The sequence below is a fragment of the Passer domesticus genome, chromosome 2 (assembly GCF_036417665.1).
Source record: "Passer domesticus isolate bPasDom1 chromosome 2, bPasDom1.hap1, whole genome shotgun sequence".
Classification (NCBI taxonomy): domain Eukaryota; kingdom Metazoa; phylum Chordata; class Aves; order Passeriformes; family Passeridae; genus Passer; species Passer domesticus.
Window position 1 is genome coordinate 33,724,188 of NC_087475.1, and position 20,775 is coordinate 33,744,962.

The 20,775-nt window shown below is 40.1% G+C and overlaps 1 protein-coding gene across 1 annotated transcript in view; it reads right to left on the reverse strand.

Moving 5' to 3' along the window:
• The window catches only part of OCA2 (OCA2 melanosomal transmembrane protein), a 184,095-nt gene that overhangs the window by 150,288 nt on the left and 13,032 nt on the right, over positions 1-20,775 (reverse strand). The window contains exon 2 of the mRNA XM_064408163.1: positions 8,537-8,826. Coding sequence (XP_064264233.1) covers positions 8,537-8,826 — 290 coding nt within the window. The remainder of the gene's footprint in view (positions 1-8,536; positions 8,827-20,775) is intronic.

Sequence of the window (20,775 nt, forward strand, 5' to 3'; positions counted from 1 at the left end):
GAGGAAAAGTCACTGCAAAATATTTACTCTGTGTTACTCAGGATTAGATTTCTTACAGTAAATTCCTCAAAAGCATAGTGTTTCCTCCTCAAATATCAAGTGCAAAGCCCTGCCAGACATATGAGTTCAATGTAGCTGCCAGGGTGGCCATCGGAGGGAGATGCTTACATACTTCATTTCAGAGTGCTCCACTTCAGGCAAGGGAGTCCTTACAGAAACTCTGCTCAAAAATATGAGGGGGTGAATGGCAGATGGGCTGTGTCTACTGTCCTTACTGATAGCACAGAAAAGACAGTAGCTCTGAGAGTGTGAGCGAAGCCTTCAGCCTTTCACAGCTGCTTCTGAATTATGCTAATTCACACAGTACTGATTCAATAGCTTCTGCTCCACTTTTTAAAACTGAGTGGCTGTAACTGCCAATCTTTTTTATATTTCACCCTGTCCAAAAGAAATAATATAAAAACTTCCAAAAAAAAGGAAAATAAAAGAAAAAGAAAAAGAAAAAGAAAAGAAGAGAAGAGAAGAGAAGAGAAGAGAAGAGAAGAGAAGAGAAGAGAAGAGAAGAGAAGAGAAGAGAAGAGAAAAGAAAAGAAAAGAAAAGAAAAGAAAAGAAAAGAAAAGAAAAGAAAAGAAAAGAAAAGAAAAGAAAAGAAAAGAAAAGAAAAGAAAAGAAAAGAAAAGAAAAGAAAAGAAAAGAAAAGAAAAGAAAAGAAAAGAAGAAAAGAAAAGAAAAAAAGTGCATTACTTTTGAACCTACCCAGTTCTGACAGCCCAGGCTCCAGCTCACAGTGTTGTCCTTGATGTAGCTCCGACCTGCTGTGGGCAGAGCTCTGTGTGGTCTCTGACTGCTGCTGGTCCATTAGCACAATTATTGCAGGTTGTCCCTGCAGCCCCATTAGCCCCTATCAAGCAGAGAATTGCTTGCTTTGTCACTGTCTGTAAGCATTTTGGTGACTCATTTATCAGCTTTTGCTCTATTTTCATATATTGAGCTCCTTATGTACAGCAGGTTTTTTAAAAAGCCATATGATTTGCCAGACTAGAGACTGTGACCTTTTTTTTTTTTACTTCACTGGCTAATTTCTCCCATCTATATTAATCTATTTTTCCATCAAGTACATTCAATTTAACATGAACCTCTGTTCTTTATTATATGACCATCGCTATCTGGGAAATTTTTGCTGCAGCTGAGGAATGATTTCCAGTGCTTTTAATGCAAAAGAACAAAACACTCTCTTGCTAATTAATTCTAAAGAGGAAGACATTTACAATTTGGGGCAGACTGAAAGATCCCCATCACCAGCAGAACTGTGCTCTAAAACATCTGCTCCTGACAGCAAGCTATGAAAGGAAAAAAAGAAGGAAGGAAATATTTCTTTGCTACTCCCTTGTGGGGTAAGATTGTTTTATTTTATGAGGAATCATAGCCTTCTATGTCTTTATCTTGTTACCATGTCTTTTATTTGGTTGAAAAACCAAGCTGTAAGTAATTATGAGTGCAAGACATTCAGGGTTAGCAAGGACTGCTGCTAACTTGGCTGTCTGGCTTCAGGGCTTGGGACTGACAAGTTCATATCCTTGTTACCTGCTGCTTTGGGTGGAGTTGAGATTTTTTTCATATCTGGGGTCTGATTGCATCAGAGTCTAGCTTATAACCATAGCATTAACTTCCTTTTACCTAATTCAATCCATAGATCAGTACACCCTGCTCACACTCTGTATTTCATGCTGCATTGCACCTTCACCTGGTGTCCCTTTGTAGCAGCATGGAAGAGTTTCCATTCATCTTTTCCACTACTTCTCTGCATTTTTCACTACTGCCCCGGCATTTTACTGATATCTGTCCATATAAATGGTTCTCCTTCCACTTCTCTCTCTAAGTCCTCTCTCCTGCTCTGGCAGCAGCTCCCCAGAAGTCTGGGCAGAGGATGAGACAATTTTTTTGGCCAAATGTTCAATATGAGCTAAGCTAACCAAACTCTTACCTCATCACCCTGACTATTAGACTAAAGACTGCAAACCCTTCAGGCCCTTATATTTTCAACAAAATAATAGTAATTGAAAAGATGAATCAAGACTATATACACAAAAGAATGCTGATTATCCAGAAATTTTCTTATAAAATAGAATACCTGAGTAAAAGTTGCTGTTTTAATCAATGTTTCATTATATATTTAGTTACAATGGAAGAAAAAGAAGAAAATATGGTCTTGGCAGACTGTGTGTGGCAGATGTATGTGCATCCATACACTTACCAAGAACTGGGAGATGTGTGTTTAATGCTACTTAGAGCAAAGCAGAAGTTGTGTATCCATTTCTTACCAAACAACTACATAAAGTAACTCCCGCTAGCATTACTCCTTTTTTGATTGAACCATGAAATCAAAATGCTTTTTTTTCCTCTCCCATGCTCTGCCAAGTTCATTGGCTCCTGGTCCTCCTCAGGATCATTGAGGTACACACCTTAAATTTCAATGGCCCAAACTTACTGTAAAATTAGATTTCTCTCCATTATTCCCTTTCTCAACTATTTTGGCTTCACTTTCAGGTCTTGTTCTACCCTTCAGCTACGGAGCCTGGGCCCTCAGAAAAGTTGCCATGTTATCACGCAGATCATTTACCACCCAAAACCAGTGCTGCAGTGGCTGCCTATATGCATGTCCACCTGATGCAGTAATATATGTAAGGACCATGGATTCCTTATGCTTTCTTTTCCTTCTTCCTAATCACTGTCCATGAGAACTCAGTTGTTTTTCCTCACATAAAACTTAAGCACATCTACATGGCAGAAAAACTGGGACAAAACTGAAATCTTATTAATTAGTATAATTTGTCCAGCTGCTAATGAGAAGTTATGGTTTCTGTAAATCATTCAGTATGTCAGAGCTGCCACCTGCACACACACACATCAGTCAGGAGCAAAGCACACAGACCACTTTCAATGAAAAGCTTCATGGAGAGATGTTGAGTGTCTGAGTTACTTGCTTCATCACAAATGGCCAGCCACTCCTCATGTCAGCTCTTTAAGCCCCAGGCATACCCTCCCGCTCAACTGTGACTGGCTCTTTGCAACACATTTCTTTTCAAAGTTTGACTGAGTTGTTTGCTTTATCCTTCAATGTAAAAAAAATAATTGTGACAATAAAAGCCTTTCTTTGTTTAAACAGGGAAGTTTACGTGAGGGAAGTGCTGTCCAGTCCCATCTTGTATATGACTGGCATCTTTCCACAGCTGGCCTAAGAGGTCTCACAGAGACAAACCCCATATTACCATATTATTAACTATTAGGAAAAGGGCAGCTGCTTTCAAAATTCAACAGCTTTGTGGAATGTCACAGGCACTCAAATGAAACATTTGGTTTTTGGAGGTTAGTACACTGCAAATTCTTCACTGAGTGCTAAGCTCAGTGTTTAGCATGACAACTGGGAAAGTGTGATGCAGTTAATTAGTACCCCCTAATTCTTTCAACAGAGCACTCAGAAACAAAAATTAATAATGGTGGGTTCTTGTTTACAAAATGTTCTGTCAGAGCAAAAAGCATTTGAGTGGCTACAAGGGAGCACTGTGATTTTACTCTGTCAATGGTAGAATAGAAATTGTAGTATATGACCAATCCAAGATAATGTGAATAATTATAAGCAATTAGCACTGAGATGATGAATAATACAAAGCAACAGAAAAATTAAACAACTTTGAACACAGAGAAACTTATAATGAATGAAGCCTCTTTCTGTAGGTTTCATTAACAGCAGAAACTATGTCAAAATCAGTCTTTTGCTGAACACACCTTTTGCTCAAATGAAGTCAAACACTCTATGTTACATCATACAATTATGTTTCAGTCTTGCTTCTGTTACGATGGCAAGGTACCTTTCTCCCAGGAAATGCAGAACAGAAAATTAGAATAGGGCAGCAGAACCCCACAATACTTATTTATTTGCCTATTTTACATAATATGGTCTTTCTGTTTTACTCCCTACCATTTAACCTCAAGTTTTGCTAGAGCTTCTTATTGCTTCTTTTGAGCTTTTCAGGCTTTGAATGGTATTTCATGATATTGTAGAGACAACAGCAGGAAGATTTAATCCAAGCTAAGAGAGTCTCAGCAGTTTCATGTCCCTACACAGTTTGCTCATGATAAGCTGTGTTGCAGCCACACACCTCCATGTAAGCAATAAATGTTTGAGAGGGTCTATTTAAAACCAAATGAACCAAACTAAATCAATTAACAAAGTCAGACTTTACAACCCCTTCCATATTAGCTGTTTGCTGCAGTGTCATAGCATTTAATGGGGAATCAAAATATAGAAATATTTACTATGGATAAGAAATGAGAAGGAAGCCAGAAGTGCCATATTTCAGACAGCAAGCAAGACAACCATCACTTGAGAATGATGAAGGTGGCTGTTTGCTATGAAGTCATCTATCTGTCCTGGACTCTTCTCTAATGTTTGTCTGATTGACACTAAAATCAGAATGGTTCCTACACGAACAGGCAATTATGATGTGAAAATGACGCTTTCTCTGTTTGACTGTTAAATAGATGATCCCATTTTGTTCTAGTGGCCAAAGATCAAAATTAGCCTTAGGATGCACAAAAAAAAGTGGTTTTATTGTCTTCAAGAGACAAGTGGTTTTATTGTCTTTGTCTTTTCCCCTGTCTTTTAAATTGTCACATAAATTAAAGAAGCTTTTAAATTGTCACATAAATTTTACTTATTTAGACAGCAAGCATGTCTTCTTGACACCTAATTCTAAATCTCATAAATGTCTTTTAAAAGTAGCAATACATCAACATAATTAAAAATCAAAATTGAGATTTATAATCCCTTATGGCTAAAGGCATAACTTCACTCTCATATTGACTTTTCACTATACAATACGTTCTTCCATTCCAGTTTCTCCTGCTAACAGGAAATAAAATTACAAACTTCCCGCTGTTTTGCTACAAACCAAGGATTCAATACACACTTTTAACTTACTGACCTTCTCACTGCAAACCAATCTCCCTACAGATCCTGGGACCAGAGATTCAGGAAGAGGTGGATTTGGTTGATTGTTTTTACTTTTTATTACATAAGTGAAACTGAGGGACAGGAGAAATGCTGAAAGAAATAGTTTTGCTTGCTGAAATACATTTTCAAGCAGACTAAAAAAAGTTTTAGGTTTTTTTGAGGTTTTTTTGTTATTCTATAGATGGATTTTCTTAATGACACACAAAGAATAAAGTCTTCTAAGGACTATCATATTAAATGATCATAAAACTCCAGGGCCAAATTCATCCAAATATAACTTCAGTGGAGTAATGCAAAGTAATTACTTGCATGGAATTAAGAATTACTATTCACCTCATTTCTATAGATTACCTTTAATGTTCATGAACTCCTAAGACAAAAATAGCTGACTTCACCCCCTTCCTATCAATCACAGAGGAGGATTTCAGATTTGGTTCTTATAAAACCATGCTGTTAAGTTCTTCCCATGCAAATAGCACTGATAGTGATGAGACCAAAGGGCCTTTTTGGGGAACACATTCTGTATGTACAGAGACATGATGGAAGGGAGCAGCCTGTGTCTTTAGAAATGTCTGTGCTGACCTCAAGAGTGTTGCCCATGCTGCCACAAAACAGTGTGGAATCTTCCTGCAAGGAAAGGAACTCATGAAGGTGGTTTGGAACAAGGTCCATTGACTGTAAAAGTCACTTTCATGCAGCTGTAATGAAAAGGATCCTGGTCAAGCCATTGTTTAAAGTCTGAGGAATCTGAGAGAAATGAAAAATCAAAATGCAGACTTCATTGCCATGTTTTGGTACCTTAAAAGCTGCATTTCTGATAGTTCAAAGTACAGCACAGTTCAGGGTAAACATACACCTAGGCCAGGTGCATTCCAACTGAACAGAATGTTACTGGATCTCATTCTTGGTCCACTCCAGAGAAGCATGCCTACATTGCTCACAGCAAGCAGGACTGAAGCAACTATGCTGTTCACATGAAGGCAGACAGGCTTATTTCTAGGGGAAGGACACTCTGGAAATACAGGATCATTGGAGTGACCATGGTGGATGGTCCAGATCTCCTCACAAGAGCCAAGGGAACCTAAGGCAATGCAGTAAAACCTGGAGTTAAAAGGTACCACTCTTCAACATGGAAAGTAAATAAGAAGGCATTCTGACAGGCAGGCAGCCCAATAGCTATACTGACCAAAAAATACCTGCAGGACTGTGCTGCAATCAAACAGAAATGTTCAATCCAAAATAGAGTGGACATCTCTTTCCCAGGGTAAATGGCCTTACTTAACACAAGAACACTTTCTTAAAGGAAATTTTAGAGAGTGAGATAAATCCCCTGTTCAATTAAATGGATTATTTTGAAAGTCTTGTCTCAGTATACATTTGAAAAATTTAGAGAACACGGGAATCTTATCCTGAAAGATAATTCAGTAATTAAGTAGACACATTAAAACAAACCATACAGACTTGCCAATTTAGTGAACCACTTTATAGGAAAAAAAAAATTGGTGTCTTCTCTTTTTTAATCATCAGTAGCTTTCTTTGCAAGCAAAAAGACATTTTACATTGAAAATTAATTCTCATTCTAATGAAACTAATCAAAAAACTTGTGACTCTAAAAGTTTATCCATGTTTTTATCTGTGTTCTGTTGGGTAGTCCCAATGATTTAAGGATGCTTGCTCATACAGAGTGGTCATGCAGGTCACATCAGTATTTGAACTGCACCTGATGTATATTGGTTAAAATACCTGCTAATGAGAGACAGACAAGTTTCATCTTCACGCCAAAAAAAAAAAAATAAAAAAAATCAATATTGGAAAAGCAAGAGGCAAATATCAACAAGACAAAATTTTGGAAGTTCCTTTCCTAAACCCTAATATGGTGCTATTGAAGATTACATATACATTTGTCTGAAAGGGAGCATGGGTATGGGTATGGCTATTTAATTGTAACTCTATTCCTAAATCACACACAGTGGCTCCAGTTTACTCAACACTAACAGTGTTAGCAAAAGACTTGGAGTTACTCCCTGTGCTCACAGGAAGGTGAGCTCCCCCATGACATAGTATTTTTCATCAGACCAGAGATGTCTGCCAGACTGGTTCAGAGGTTCACAGAATTTGTGTATCATTGGTACACGAATTCATATCACTCACTGAAAAATAATAGGAAGAAGTTAAGCCAGGATGGTGAAAGCTGGTCCATAAGAATACAAATGTGGATTTTGTTCAAGTGCCAGGAGAGTAAACAGGAGAGTAAATAGCAGTGGCAGACACAGCTGTAGCAAGATATAGATGTGAATTCACAAAGGAAAAACCTTGTGTTCAGATGCAATCAGTCCTTCCCTTCTCTTGCCTTGCCTTTCCCCCATTCTCACATATATATTGTACTTACAGGCTCTTTCAGAATAGGACATTAACTCATTCCTTCACATACTGAACGGAAGAACTTTTACAAAATTTGCTTCTGTCAGTAAAAATTCTTAGTCAACACAAAAAAATCCTCAAATACTAAAAACAAAAAAAAAAAATTCTAAAGGATTTATAGGACTTTTTTGGTCAAGCTGATAATTTGATTACTTTTTCAATATTTGTAAAGCATAGCTATAATGATTTCCAATTCTCACTCTGACAGAAACACTTTCAGATGCACATTAAAAAATTGACTGGGCTGGCTGTAGATTTCTATGCCATACTTATGATGTGTGTAAGAGGTCCAACAAAACTCATCCAGCTAGCCTGGCTGTCCTTTTCTCAGGTCAAGGAACTTATCAAAATGTCCCAAACTTTCTTTCTTCCCAAGATATGCACATTTCCTTCTAACTGAGATGCAGGGGCATGAGACAGATCTCAGCCCTGCTCATCAAACCAGCACGGCCAGAACTGTGGGGAGCCCCCAGGACTGCATCTCCCACATTACATTATTTTCCCCGATTTCAAAAGCCACCTGAAATATTTTGTGGTCTATAAATTATTTCTAAGTGCTTACAAATAGAATTGCTGATACTGTATCTGTCACAACAGGAAAGATTAACACCCCTGCCCAGCAACCTGCACCTTTCCTGGTGTGGGAGAGGATGCATGAGGAGCACACACTTGCTGTGTGGTGTGTCAGCTGTCAGAGTTGTGCTATATTGTGCCATTTTAGTGTTTGCAGCCTCAGCTGTAGTGATTCTCTCTATGTCTTTATGATGCATTTTTCTGAAAGAGGTATAGGGTGGGATGTGAAAACTACTTTATCTCTGTGTGTTTTCTGACACCAAGTAGAGAAGAAAAGCCAGTTGTCTGATCTTGGAAACACAGCAAAATTGGCCCATGGTGGCTATTAACACTGAGAATAATTTAGAAGTCTGGTGATCCATGACCCCTCCATGGCAATTACAACTGCCCTGATGTTCCATTAAGGCTTTACTTCTTTGTGTCAGTGGCAGAAATATTGACTTAATGAACATATGTATCTGTCGTGCAAGAAAATAAAAATTAATTTTGATTTGGAGACAAAACATTCTGTTTCTTCTTATTCTTACCTTGCCTGCATGGGCACAGGAGTGAAATCCTTCTCAAGAGCAATGCAGCCATCCTCCCCTATTGCTGATTTTTCACACAGGGTCTGTGACTCTCCAAGGCTTGCTACCATGCCATGATACTCTTTAAATAACTGCAGCTCATTGCAACTTCTGGTCACTGGTTTGGCTGCCACCTTTGCAGATAAAATGGTTTGATGCGACGATGTCTGATTCAGCTCCATCTCTTGTTGTCTAGAAACTGTACTGTAATCTTTGTTATCCAAGTACATCTGTCCCTGGGGGACGTTCTCCTAAAAAAGTGAAAACAAATATACTAGGCTTAAATTGAATGGGCTCAATGTTTACTGCAGTACAAGCATGTTAAAAATGCCAATCAGATTTCTTTGAGTGTTTTTTTGGGTATTTCCCTTGTTCAGTTATTTACACCAGGAACAATTGCAATGTTTTAAACATCTTTGCAACTTCAAAATAAGCCATGAATTAGATAAACAGATGGGTCATCTACTTCATGCATGTCTACCATTATTTTCTCCCACAAATCTCCCAGTGACTTGCACTGACTTATCCCATAAAATAAGCCAAAATCATCTTTGTATTAGTGGCACAAGAGTCGCTGCTACACAACATCTTCCCAGCTCACGAGAGCACTGCTTCACCACTGCCACACAGCTCCTGTCCAGCAGCTGTGCTGGAGCAGCCTCACGGAAGCCATCGCTCTCCACCAGCCCTTGTGCTCCCTCAGAAAGCCCTGTCCTGCTGCAGATCCACCACGGATGATGGACCCTCATTAAGCAGAGCAAGTACATGAGTTTTATGAAGACAGTGTGTCATTGCAGAAATTGCCAGAGGCTTTTATGAAATGTGAATCAAACCTTGATGAAAATGAGGTTTTATGATATGATTATTAATGGTGATTATAACAAAAAATAGTGCATAACAGTCAAAAAGCTTTTATGTTCTCATCATTAAAATTCAGTCTGAAAAGTTATAAAAACCACTTCAGAATCCCACAAAGTGCACAACTCAGACATGACGACTGAATTAAAGATCAGCCTGTCTTAAACACATGCTGTGGAGTTTAACCATGGGAATATTTCAGCATAAAGTGCCAAAGCCACTGCAGAGGACGGCAAGAGCTCAGGAAACAGGCCTGTCAGCCTCCAATATCCTTCAGGTGGGGGAACCCAGCCTTGTCAGAGCACATACCTGCTCCTCCCTGCAGAGATCTCAGCACAGGACACTTAGGTACTCCTGCAGGGCTGTGGGGCAAAAATAGCACAATAATAGGCTCTGCTTCAGTCCCAGTGGGAGAAATCACTTGAAAATGAAATGACAAAGAGCTAATTATGATTTCGTGCAGATTTGAGCTCTCATGGCCTTACAGATTAGATGGGAATGGAAGTTACTTCTAAAAAAATACTGCACATACAAGCCACCACAAACACACATCTTGACTCCAGGTAAAGTAGGCTTGCTAACCAAATGTAAATCAGAAATTCCCTAGGCAGTGAAACCTTCCTCAGTTCTGTGTTTCTATCTCTTTGTATTTTCAATGCCGTTAGTTCTCATCTCCTAATATTTTTCACCTATCCTTATAACAGATTGACAAACTTGACTCTTCCCATCATTGCACAGTAGCTGGAGTACCACATCCAGTCCTGGTCCCCACAATTCAAAAACAATGCACAGACTAGACAAGTCTAAAGGAGAGCCACAAAGATGATCAAAGAGCTAGAGAATCTGCCCTGAGAGAAAAGACCATAGGATTTAAGTATTTTCCTCCCTCAGGAAGAGAATGCTCAAGGGGGACCTCGTTGTAGTTAAAAGGTGAATACAAAGAAGACAGGCTCTCTCTTCACAAGCAGCCACACAAAGAAGAAAAGAGGCAGTGGATATGAGTTGCATGAGGATAGGTTTAATCTCAATAACAAGAAATAATTTTTTTGCAGTAAGAATAACAGCAACAATACCCCCAGGGGTAGAGGTCTCATCACTGCAGATTTTGAAGGCACAACTAAACAGGCTAGATGATCTCATTGAGGCTCCCAAAAAAGGTTGGACCAGATGGTCTTTTGAGGTCCCTTCCAACATGAGTTGCTCTATGAGTCTATAGTTAACAGCCTGAAAAAGATCAACATAAATAAGCCTTTTCTTAATTGTGCTTTATTGGTTTTCTTGGAAGGGAGAAAAATGAAAGGGAAGGTAGGGAGAGTGTGGTAAACAACTGAAAGAAAGGAGGCAGCATCTACTGCTTTCACAGGGCTCCCATATTTACACATGGCTAGCATACACCAAAAAACACTAAAGACACTTCAATTTTCAATGGATTATACCTCTCCTCTAGATATTTCCATGAAGAGATGCCTGGTGCAAGGAGCATAAACCTGGGTGAAATAAAACCAAACACACTGTCAGTGAGCTGGTCCAGGGTTTCTCTATGGCTTGAAAATCACAGAGCTTTTGTGATCAAAGACAAAATCCTGAGTGAAAGTCCTGGAAAGCCAGGTTTGCCACTCCTGCATGGAATCTAAGCTGGGAGGTGTTGGGAGGGCAAACACACACCACAGAGAGGCCACCACTGCCCCACGAACACTTTATTGTCACCTCTGGCAGCCTGCTGCCCTACCAGCAGCAGGTTTGCCTGTCCTAAAATTCCAAACTCTCTTCCTTCCAAAAAACAACTTTTAAATGCAAATACTTCAAATTCCAACAAGAGGAAATAATTCCTTTTGTCTTCGATCTCACTTTATATATTTATATACTGGTTTTATTAAGATACTCTGCAAATCATAATAGAGATATCTGCCTATTTATTCCATTTTTCATAACATTTGGTTTGTCTCAGTTCCTACTGTGAAAATACACAGATTTTGAAATTATGTCATGCTGTGGAAATGCTAAACCTACAGCAACTCAGGCTGTACTAGTTTTAAAAGCCAAAAATCTGAACACAACCTCTGAAATTGACCCTTTCTGACCCTCTAAGTGGGATTTTTTATCATTAAATGAACAGGGACCAAATCAGACAGGCTCTTGTATGTACAAAGCCCCAGCTTGAAAGACATTCATTTTCAGAATTAACGTCAATGAAAAAATAAAAAATGTCAAGGACGAGAAGCTTGAGAGAAAATCTGATGTCTAGTTAAAAATCCATAAACTGCTTTATTGTACATTCACAGAAGCTTTCCAAAAAAAAAAGTAACACAGCATCATTTTGCCACAAGAGGCAAGCATGATTGTGAATCCCTATGTGGCTAAAACATTGCTAAGGCAACTATCTCCATGGTACCTAAGCTTCTAAGACATCAGTGCATCCAAGAAATTCTCGAATTATCACATCTCCCTGTCGTTACACTTTTATTTCTTCTCTTCTCTTACCTTGCAATGCCTCCATCAGCAATGAGACATAGGTGAGATGCTATCATGTGAAGGTAAGGAGAGATTTTAGTCAAGAAAAGTCTATTTGGGTACATGCTGGAGCTATGCACCAGCAAGAGTTTTTTAACCACAACTAGAAATCGGTCCAGCCTGTCTTGCTCCATCCTGTGTTTGGCTAATACAGTGACATTATTTATAAATTAATTATAAATTTATGAATTTAATAAATTAAATAATTAAAAGAGATAATACAGGATTTAAACCACATTTGTCACCCTTTTTCATCCCTTTCATCCAAGCAGCTGAACATCCACTCTAAAAGTAGTAGTGGAGAAGTAATTTTTTAGATGCAAATAAGATCAACAGATTATGTTATTTTATTTAGGAGGTTTTTCACATTTAAAAATCAAGAATTTAATCTTAGAATTTAATCTATGAGGCTATGAAATATCATTACCTTGAGCCCAGAATATAAGAATGTATTCTGGGCTCAAGGTAATGCCCAGAAATTATGCTTCCTGTCTTGCTCATGCTATTATTTATCAAAGCCGTTTTCCACCAAGACTGGAAAAAAAATATTTCCTCTGCACTGTCACCTTCTCATTATCAGGCAGAAACTGAAATTCTAAAAAATTACTAGCTGAGGAGGGATGCATATATTCTTTATATACATTCCCCTCCAGACATGCATCTCCCAACAGCTTCCCCACAAGTCAGACAGCTCATGTTGTCCCTCCTGTGGCAAAGACACCCACAAGTGTTCACAGCAGCATGGAGGAGAGTTGTTGCCTTAGCCTGAGGCTCACAGAAACAGAGCAAGGCTCAGTACTGCAGCTCAAAAATCTTCCCACCACAGGCTTACCCTCACATGGCCATCAACACACATAACCCTGGCCCTGGCTTCCTGGGGACAGGGAGATGAAAACTTAGCTGAAAACCTACCCCTAGAGTTACAATCTAAAATCACAAACATGCACATACTCCCACAATGCCATTGCCAAAACATTCATTTATACTGATTTATTTTAAGTAAAGTACTTTTACTTTAGATTAGATACTGCAGTATCTAATGATGTCATGTGCAAACAAGAACTCTTGATACTTAATTGGTGTGTTTTCACTTATAAATTGCAAGTGTCTCTAGCTGTAGGAAGGCAGGAAGGCTGGTTTGGATACACAGAGTGTAAGAAATCCTTTTGACATCTAGGATGTCACAGTATGTTCCAGTGCTGCTGTTTGCTACAAACCCCTGCCTATCCTACATATATGATCCCCATTATCTCATAGGGTGACGTTAGAGATTGCAGACAAAAAAGCTGTGCAGAGCAGACCTCTTGCATGACTGGGAAGATGTACACCAGAGCATGGTGTGTAGAGTGGGGCTGCAGGACAGCCCACAGCTGATCATCACCACTGACTTGTCCATGGTTTTGGGGTTGTCTTTCCTTGCCATCCATCAGGGGCAGGAGGAGCAGTGGGGGTAAACCTTTCTCATTATGCACCAAACACACAAATGAGACTCCATTAAGTTCCTGTCTAAGATTCCTGTCTAAGACTCCAACCTTTTGTTCCCCATGAATTCTTGGCCCAGGGCTGCAGGGAAGGCTATTTAGCAGGTGTAAGCAGGGTGATGGGCTATAAGAGGCTTTGTGTCCATCAGTCTGCCCAATAAGAAATGGTTTCAAATTTCTCCCAAGAGAGCTGTTCCCAGGTGGTGGCTCCCAGGCATCCAATGCTTAAAGCCCTGATACCTTATACTCTCTCTTTCATTGGGTTTTAAAGTGCATCAAATACCACACTTGCAAACTGGCAGAACTGGCAAGTTGCTGCATTTCCTTAGTCAAAAGAGGGTGTTTTCCTGAAAGCAGTTCATTTTCCTAATCCATGTACTAGATGCTGAGACCTACTGGAGGTGGGGCAGCATGGAGCTATTCCCTGTGACATTCCATGCTGTTGATCTGAGACAGACATTCTTATGTCCAGGAATGTAAAAAAGGGACCCAGCTGCAGCATCTTGAGGACTTCAGCAGAAGACCCTAGATCTCAGGGCAGGATAGTCTTTGCTGCACTTGAGTGCCTTCTTGTAGCTGGGAGGCAGCCTGTGCTGGCACAAGGCTCTCAGGGATGTCCCAGCTCAACAAAAGCAGGCTTTACTGATGACACTGAGCTGCTGCTCAGACCAGCAGCTCAGATCCAGCAGCTCAGACCTTACTGCTGTGTTAAGGCAGCAGTCCCTGGTGCACACAAGATGCCTTGGCTTCATTAGCGCCTGGGCTGCTCACAGGGCTGATGGGGATGCAGCACCAAAGGACTCTGACTGAAACAGGGCACAGGAGAAATCTTGCTGTGCTCAGGGCCAGACTTGGCCTCAGCAAAGGCTGAAGTCCCCAGTCTCCTGCTGCTGCTGTAATCCAGCAGCTGCTGAGCCTGGAGACATGGCATTGCCTCCTGGGCACTGGCATTGCCTAGACTCCCACAGAATTCCGGGAGGCGTGGGAGTGGAGGCCTTGCAGGATGGAGGGTCCTCACTGCAGTGAGGTGGTGGCTGGGCTAGAGAGCCCTGAGAAAGAAAGGAAGTTTGTAAATTGGGATGGGGGTTAGAACAAGTGGGTCTGCACCAGAGGGGCAGTGAGGGAAGCTGGGGGCTTTGACAGAGTGCATGGATGGAGTTGAAGGGCTTATTGTACAGACATGATTCAAACAGATTAGGAGGGGAGACAATTTGCAAGAAAAAGCAAACAAACAAATACACACAAAAAAAAAAAAAACAAAAACCACACACACACACACAAAAAGCCCCCCAAACAAAATAACAACAACGACGACAACAACAACAACAAAAAGCCCCACATAACATTGTGGCAAAACCTTCCGCAAGCCATACGCGGGCACAGGCTGCCGCCTGCCGGCTGCCTGACCACAGGCCACAAACCGGTTTTCCCCGCAAAAAAAAAAAAAAAAAAAAAAAAAAAAAAAAAAAAAAAAAAAAAAGCTCTTGACATGCGAGTCCAATTTTTAAAGCCGGGTGTCAGAGGAGTGTCTGTGCTCCCGGGCCAGGGGGTGGCTGCAGCACCTGCCTGAGGGTACCTGGGTAAAACACCTGTAATCAGCCAGCAGGAGCTGCTGCTGCAGGCACAGGAGTGTTCTGGCACAGCATTCCCTCGTGTGCAGGTGCCAGGGGAAGCAGGTTGCCTGTATCCTACAGGGAACTGACAGCAGTGGCTCATACACAAGCTACTGCAGTCAGGCTAGTCAGACCTTAGACCTTAAGACTTTCAATTTGGGTTGGAAGGGACTTTAAGAACATCTAGTTCTAACCCCCACTAGACCAGGCTGCTCAAAGCCTCATCAAACCTGTCCTTGAACATTGCCAGGGATGGGGCACTCACAGCTTCTTTTAGCTTCTTTTAGTCACTGTTCCAGTGACTTATCACCGTCATAGTAAAGAATTTCTTTCTCATATCTAATCTAAACCTACTCTCAGTTTGAAGACATTCCCCCTTGTTCTATCTCTACATGTCCTAGTAGAAAGTCCCTCTCCAACTCCTTGTAGCTCCTTTGGGTACTGGAAATTGCTATTAGGTCTCCTCAGAACCTTCTCTTCTCCAGGTGGAGCAATCCCAGCTCTCTCAGCCTGTCTCCATCAGAGATGTGCTTCAGCCCTCCAGCTGCACGAAGCATTTCCATGGCCCTTCTCTTGGTTCCATCCAGCAGGTCCATGTCCTTCTTATGCCAGACACAGTGCATTTTAAAGAGTCTCTTCTGGTTCAACAGAAGATAGTAAAGATTCCCACCATCAGCTGGGTATTAAGTGATCATCCTGTTCAAAGATTAATTTCCCTATTTAAACCCTATGCAAAAGATCCCCATAAATCACGAAATTTTAGGGTTGTTTTGGGGAATTTCTTTGTTTTGTTTTGTTTTCTTCTTTTTATCCCTGAGTGTCTCTGTGCCAATGACCAGGTCTTGTTCAGTATTTAGTTTAAACAGTTGGTTTGGGGAGTCCTTTAGAAGAAGCCTTTGCTAAAGGAAGAATGCAAGTGAAGTGCTAACAGCCTGGATTTTAAGAGCAGGTAACACTGTAGGAATAATGACAATCGAACAAGCAAGAAAAATCCAGATAAAAGACAGATAAAACAGTAATTTCCTTTTTCCTTTCTTATTACATCTGCCAAAGAGGTCACTACAAAACCCATTCATATAAATAGACTTTTAAAGTGTCTAATCAGATACAGATAAACAAAATGCAATATATTCTAAGGTTATCCTCCCTTTTACCATCACCTTTACCTCCTAGGTCCCCGTAGAGCCCATGGAGGGAGACAGGCACTGACCACCCAGCTTCCATCCAACTGGTCTGAGACAGCACCATGCTTTAGGGTATTCCACCTGATCAACAAAAGACCTGGAGGTCGGGGGGAGATATGTGTTGATGTGAGACATCTCAGCTTTGGGGACCTGACTCCCAGAAATGTCACTAACTTAGCTGGAGTCAGTGGGAACCTGACTCCAGCTAAGCTAGTGGCACCTTCACTGGAGCAAAAATGTTGCCCACAACTTAAGACAAACAGGAGAGAAAAGCAGCTAAATACTATAAACTACAGTTTATGGGCTGAGAGATTCAGGGGGCTGTGTTGGAAGTATCAACTGTATCAGGAGGAGAACAGTGTAACTTTGAAATAGACTTTTTTGGATTTAGGTTTTGCTTTGGGAAAAAAGGAAAGAGACAGAGACACTAGAAGTCACTTGCAAAATATAGCTGGAGACTCTACAGCATGTGCAGGTTACTCTGATTAAAAGATGCTTAGAAATCAGGCAGTTCTGAAGGGAAAAACACTCAGTCCACTTCCTGTCATGACCCAAGTGTAAACCCAGAGAAGGGTTTTTTTCTCTCCTTAAGCTATGCTTTTTATGCCATAAAATGTTAATGTTTCTGTATTCCCTTAAAAATGAGATAAATAAACCCTATCTCAAGAAAGATAAATAGCCTGCTGAGGTGTCCAGGGCCTTTCATGGCACTTCTGTGCAAGAATGTGAAATGAGTCACACTCATGAGTTAGACTTCAGCACTCAAACTCTGCTAGAGGACTTTTGAGAGCTTTATACTCCTTCACTTTTGCCCTTCATAAACTTTCCTTACATGATCATGGGAAGACAATAAGATCTCACATTCTTAGCTCACATTGAAGAGCTTCTGTGGGTTACTGCCAAGGTCTCAAGGTAAAGACAGGCAAGAAATGCCCAACCCTGCAGCCTCTGCGAGGGTCTCCAGTCTCTGAAATCTTTCAGTACTTTGAAATCTTCAATGACTTCCTTCAAAGTCTTTATTAATTAATACAGACTTATGATGTTATTTTATTTTAGGTATGTCACTAAGTATCTGTCCTGTTATTTGTTGCATATGAAAGTATTCATAGTGTCTTTTTTTTAGTTATGAGCAAGAGAGAAGGAATAAGTTGATTAGCTGACACTATATTATGAAATTGTTAAAATAAGCTGGTTACTTTCTACTTTGTTTCAGAAATAACATGTAGAATGACAGGTGGAAAAGGAATATCTTTATGGGGCGGGTGGTGAAGGAGTTTCTTAGCTTTATTTTCTACTGAATATTTTTCTAATAAATATTACATGTTCATAACAAATTTTTCTTCAGACATTCAAGTGAACACTAAGCTCCTAAAAACAAAGTGCAAGGGAAAAAATGTGTTATTGCCTCCCAAATGACATGCCTAGATGATTGTTATTCCCACAATGTCAATTGTTCTTATGTTTAACTTGATAAACTGCAGGTACTTGAAATTGCTGCAGCAGCTAGAATACTGATACACAATAAGGGTTCATGTCACATTTCTCCTGTTTGCTTTTAGCCTGAATTTACTTCATTAAAAAGGTGATGAAAAGGAGTCTCTTTGCACAAAGGAATTAGAGCCTCCATATGCCTTGGCAGCTGTATGATGGAAAAAACGTGCTGCCAACAGCTGCAGAAGAGCAGAGTTCATGATATTGCTGGCTTCTCCTCTATTGCAAACATGCAGCAAAGCAGAACAAGATTTTTTCCTGGAGGATCCAGGTGCAAATGGAGGTAACAGTGGGATAGACTTGAAGTTTTCAGCTGTCCTCTTTGCCCTACGATTATCAGGACTTTGGTTTGTGAAATGCTCATTGGTGCAGCAACTATTTCAAGTGGTAAACAAAGCCACATACTACTTTGGATTATATAATTATACTTGTGAAAATGATTGTAAAATTTCCATAGCCTGATAATATGGCTGGAGTTTTTACTCCATTGCAGGTAAAAATAACATGATTTGTTGAAATTGACCATAATACATCCAAGATAATTAAACCAAAGATGAGAGATAAGTATTTTACACAGATTAATTTCCATATTCAATGCTCAAAAATGTTGCAGGCTTTGTTTACTTTTTTAAAAATTACTTTATCCATTTAAAAAGTTGTTTCCTTCCTGTACTAAATAGTTTCATGGCTATATTCAGAAATTAATTATCACCACAGGACAAAAATATTTCCTGTTTTACATTTATTTTTGCAATGAATACAAAAATAATATCCTTCTGAGACAGTCATGGCAAAAAACAAAGCATGCTGGGAGCCAGACAGTGACTCTGTAAATGAATGTAGCTGTACTGATTTCACGCATCAGTAGTACTTCTTCTTTCCAGACAGCCAAAGGGATTTGGTTCTGTTCCTATCAAATTTTGCTTTGATTTTAGCCAGGAAGGGATCAGAACCAATTCAGATAATGTCTTTTTGGATTTGAAATTTCAGTGGTATTCTAATAATCTGTTCTGGTATAAATCAAAACCAAATCAAACCAAACCTACATGGAGGAAGTAAGGGTGAAAATGAAAACAGGCATTTACATTTTTCTCTTCTGGATTTGGGCACTCTGTTTGCACCCTTCTGCTGAGCAGAGCTTTTTAACTCCCTCATTGTAAATGAACATGTATATTCATATTATGTACATTTCATATTTCATTCATTTATGTACATTCATATTTCTTAGACACAAATGTTCATGCAAGAGAAGGAAACACAGCATCCTTAATGAAAACTGGTGTGGTATTGAGGTCATTGGTTCATGTTATAGTCCTGAAAAATTCATTAACTCCTCTCTCAGCTTTAAAGCACTCTTACAAAACCAAGAATCTGGAAACACGTACTATGGGATGTAGATTTTGTGAAACTGGCAGCTTTCCGGAGTGTTAAAGCTTATGAAAATCCAAATCCAAGCTAAAATGTATGGAATGTGAGCCTTGCCTTAGGGCTTTATCCAAAATACCCTGAGGTTAGGGAGAGTCCTTCCACTGACTTCACTCAGCTTTTGGATCAAGCCCTTCAAAGATGTAAAACAGGGGCTTGAAATGCTTAGATTGTGGATGAGGTTTGGTTACAAAAAGAAATTGTCCAAGTTCAAAACTCAAAGGGGAAGCCTAAATGATGGAATCTCAAGGCCAGAATGTCAAAATTGCAGAGAAACTGTGTCCTTCATGTTAGCAAGCTGGCAGCATGAGCAGAGGAAATATGAGAAGGGGCTGCCAGAGCAGCCCCAACCCTCAGTATGAGTAGCTATGTTCAGATTGATATATTTCCACTTTCTATGGCTGCTCCCTGCCTACCACAATGTTCTCCTCATCACTCACCCACACGCAACACTATTCTAATGTTGAGGGGAATGTGATTCTTTTACTTAGGTGAATTGTGAATTATTTTATTTAGGCATCCCTGAGAAGAAGATGCTTCAAATTTAGCATAGAAGCAGAACTTTCAAACCTCAGTAAATAGGAAGAGCAATAAAATCTCTGAAGTGTTCAAGCAATTTAAATGTTCAGTAACTGGGGATTGCTTTAAGCATTTAAGAGGAGGGGGTGAAGCCACAGACTACAAGCTGCTGGAAACAGGATGGAATTGTCCCTTCCCTACTTTACTATACATTTAAGCTTGTCTCAGGGCTAAGGTGTACCTTTTCTGCCAAATAACATTTTTCCATCAGATTTCATTCAGGAAAGCTATAAATTATTTTGATACTTTGAGGAAATACATTATTGTAGGGACAGGTACAGCCTCTGCTCATCAAAATGCTCAGCTAATGTGAGAGCACACCTGAGTGTGTTTTCCTGAAATGGGGAATGAGGGTGGCCTCTCTGTTCAGATTATCTTAAGCAAGCTGCCCCCAGCGAGTGATTGTGTTTGTTGGCGCTCACGGGAGACAGTGCGCTCCTGGGCAGAAAGTTCACTGCACAGGAGCGTCATTAGCGAGCCCTTCTGAGAGTCATTCCAAGTCTCCAGAAGGTCTGCAGCAAGAATGCATTTCTGAAGCAGCTGCTTAAAGATCTGAGGGAAACTTGGCTGGAATAACAGCCACATGATCCTCCAGCCCCCGAGTATTTTTGGCTTTCAGACGCTAAGTCCAACGTGACATGACAGCCTTACACAACCAAAACCTTACCATCAACCAACACAGTAAGTGATGGCTAAACAGAATGGCAAAGGAGATATTCACCCACCTTTCCCTTTCTTTATTTATGCTTATCAAAGCTTTTTAGCCTCTAGCAGTTTGGGTGGGAGTGAAAACATCCCACAGTGGCTCTGGCTGTGGTGCAGGGCAGCGCGCCAGCTGACAGCAAGGTGTCCTTAGCATGGACGAGCACTGTGAACATCTCATGTCTGGGCAGACCTACAGGCACAGACACCTCTGGGCTTTTGAAAAGTTTGAATGAGTTTGTTTTACCTCTATATCTATCCCTCTATATCATCACACTATCCCTTTAAAAAAACCTAATGGAATATAGCCCCTGAAAAATATAACTTGCAGGTTGTAGAGCTCAACAGAGGGGTGG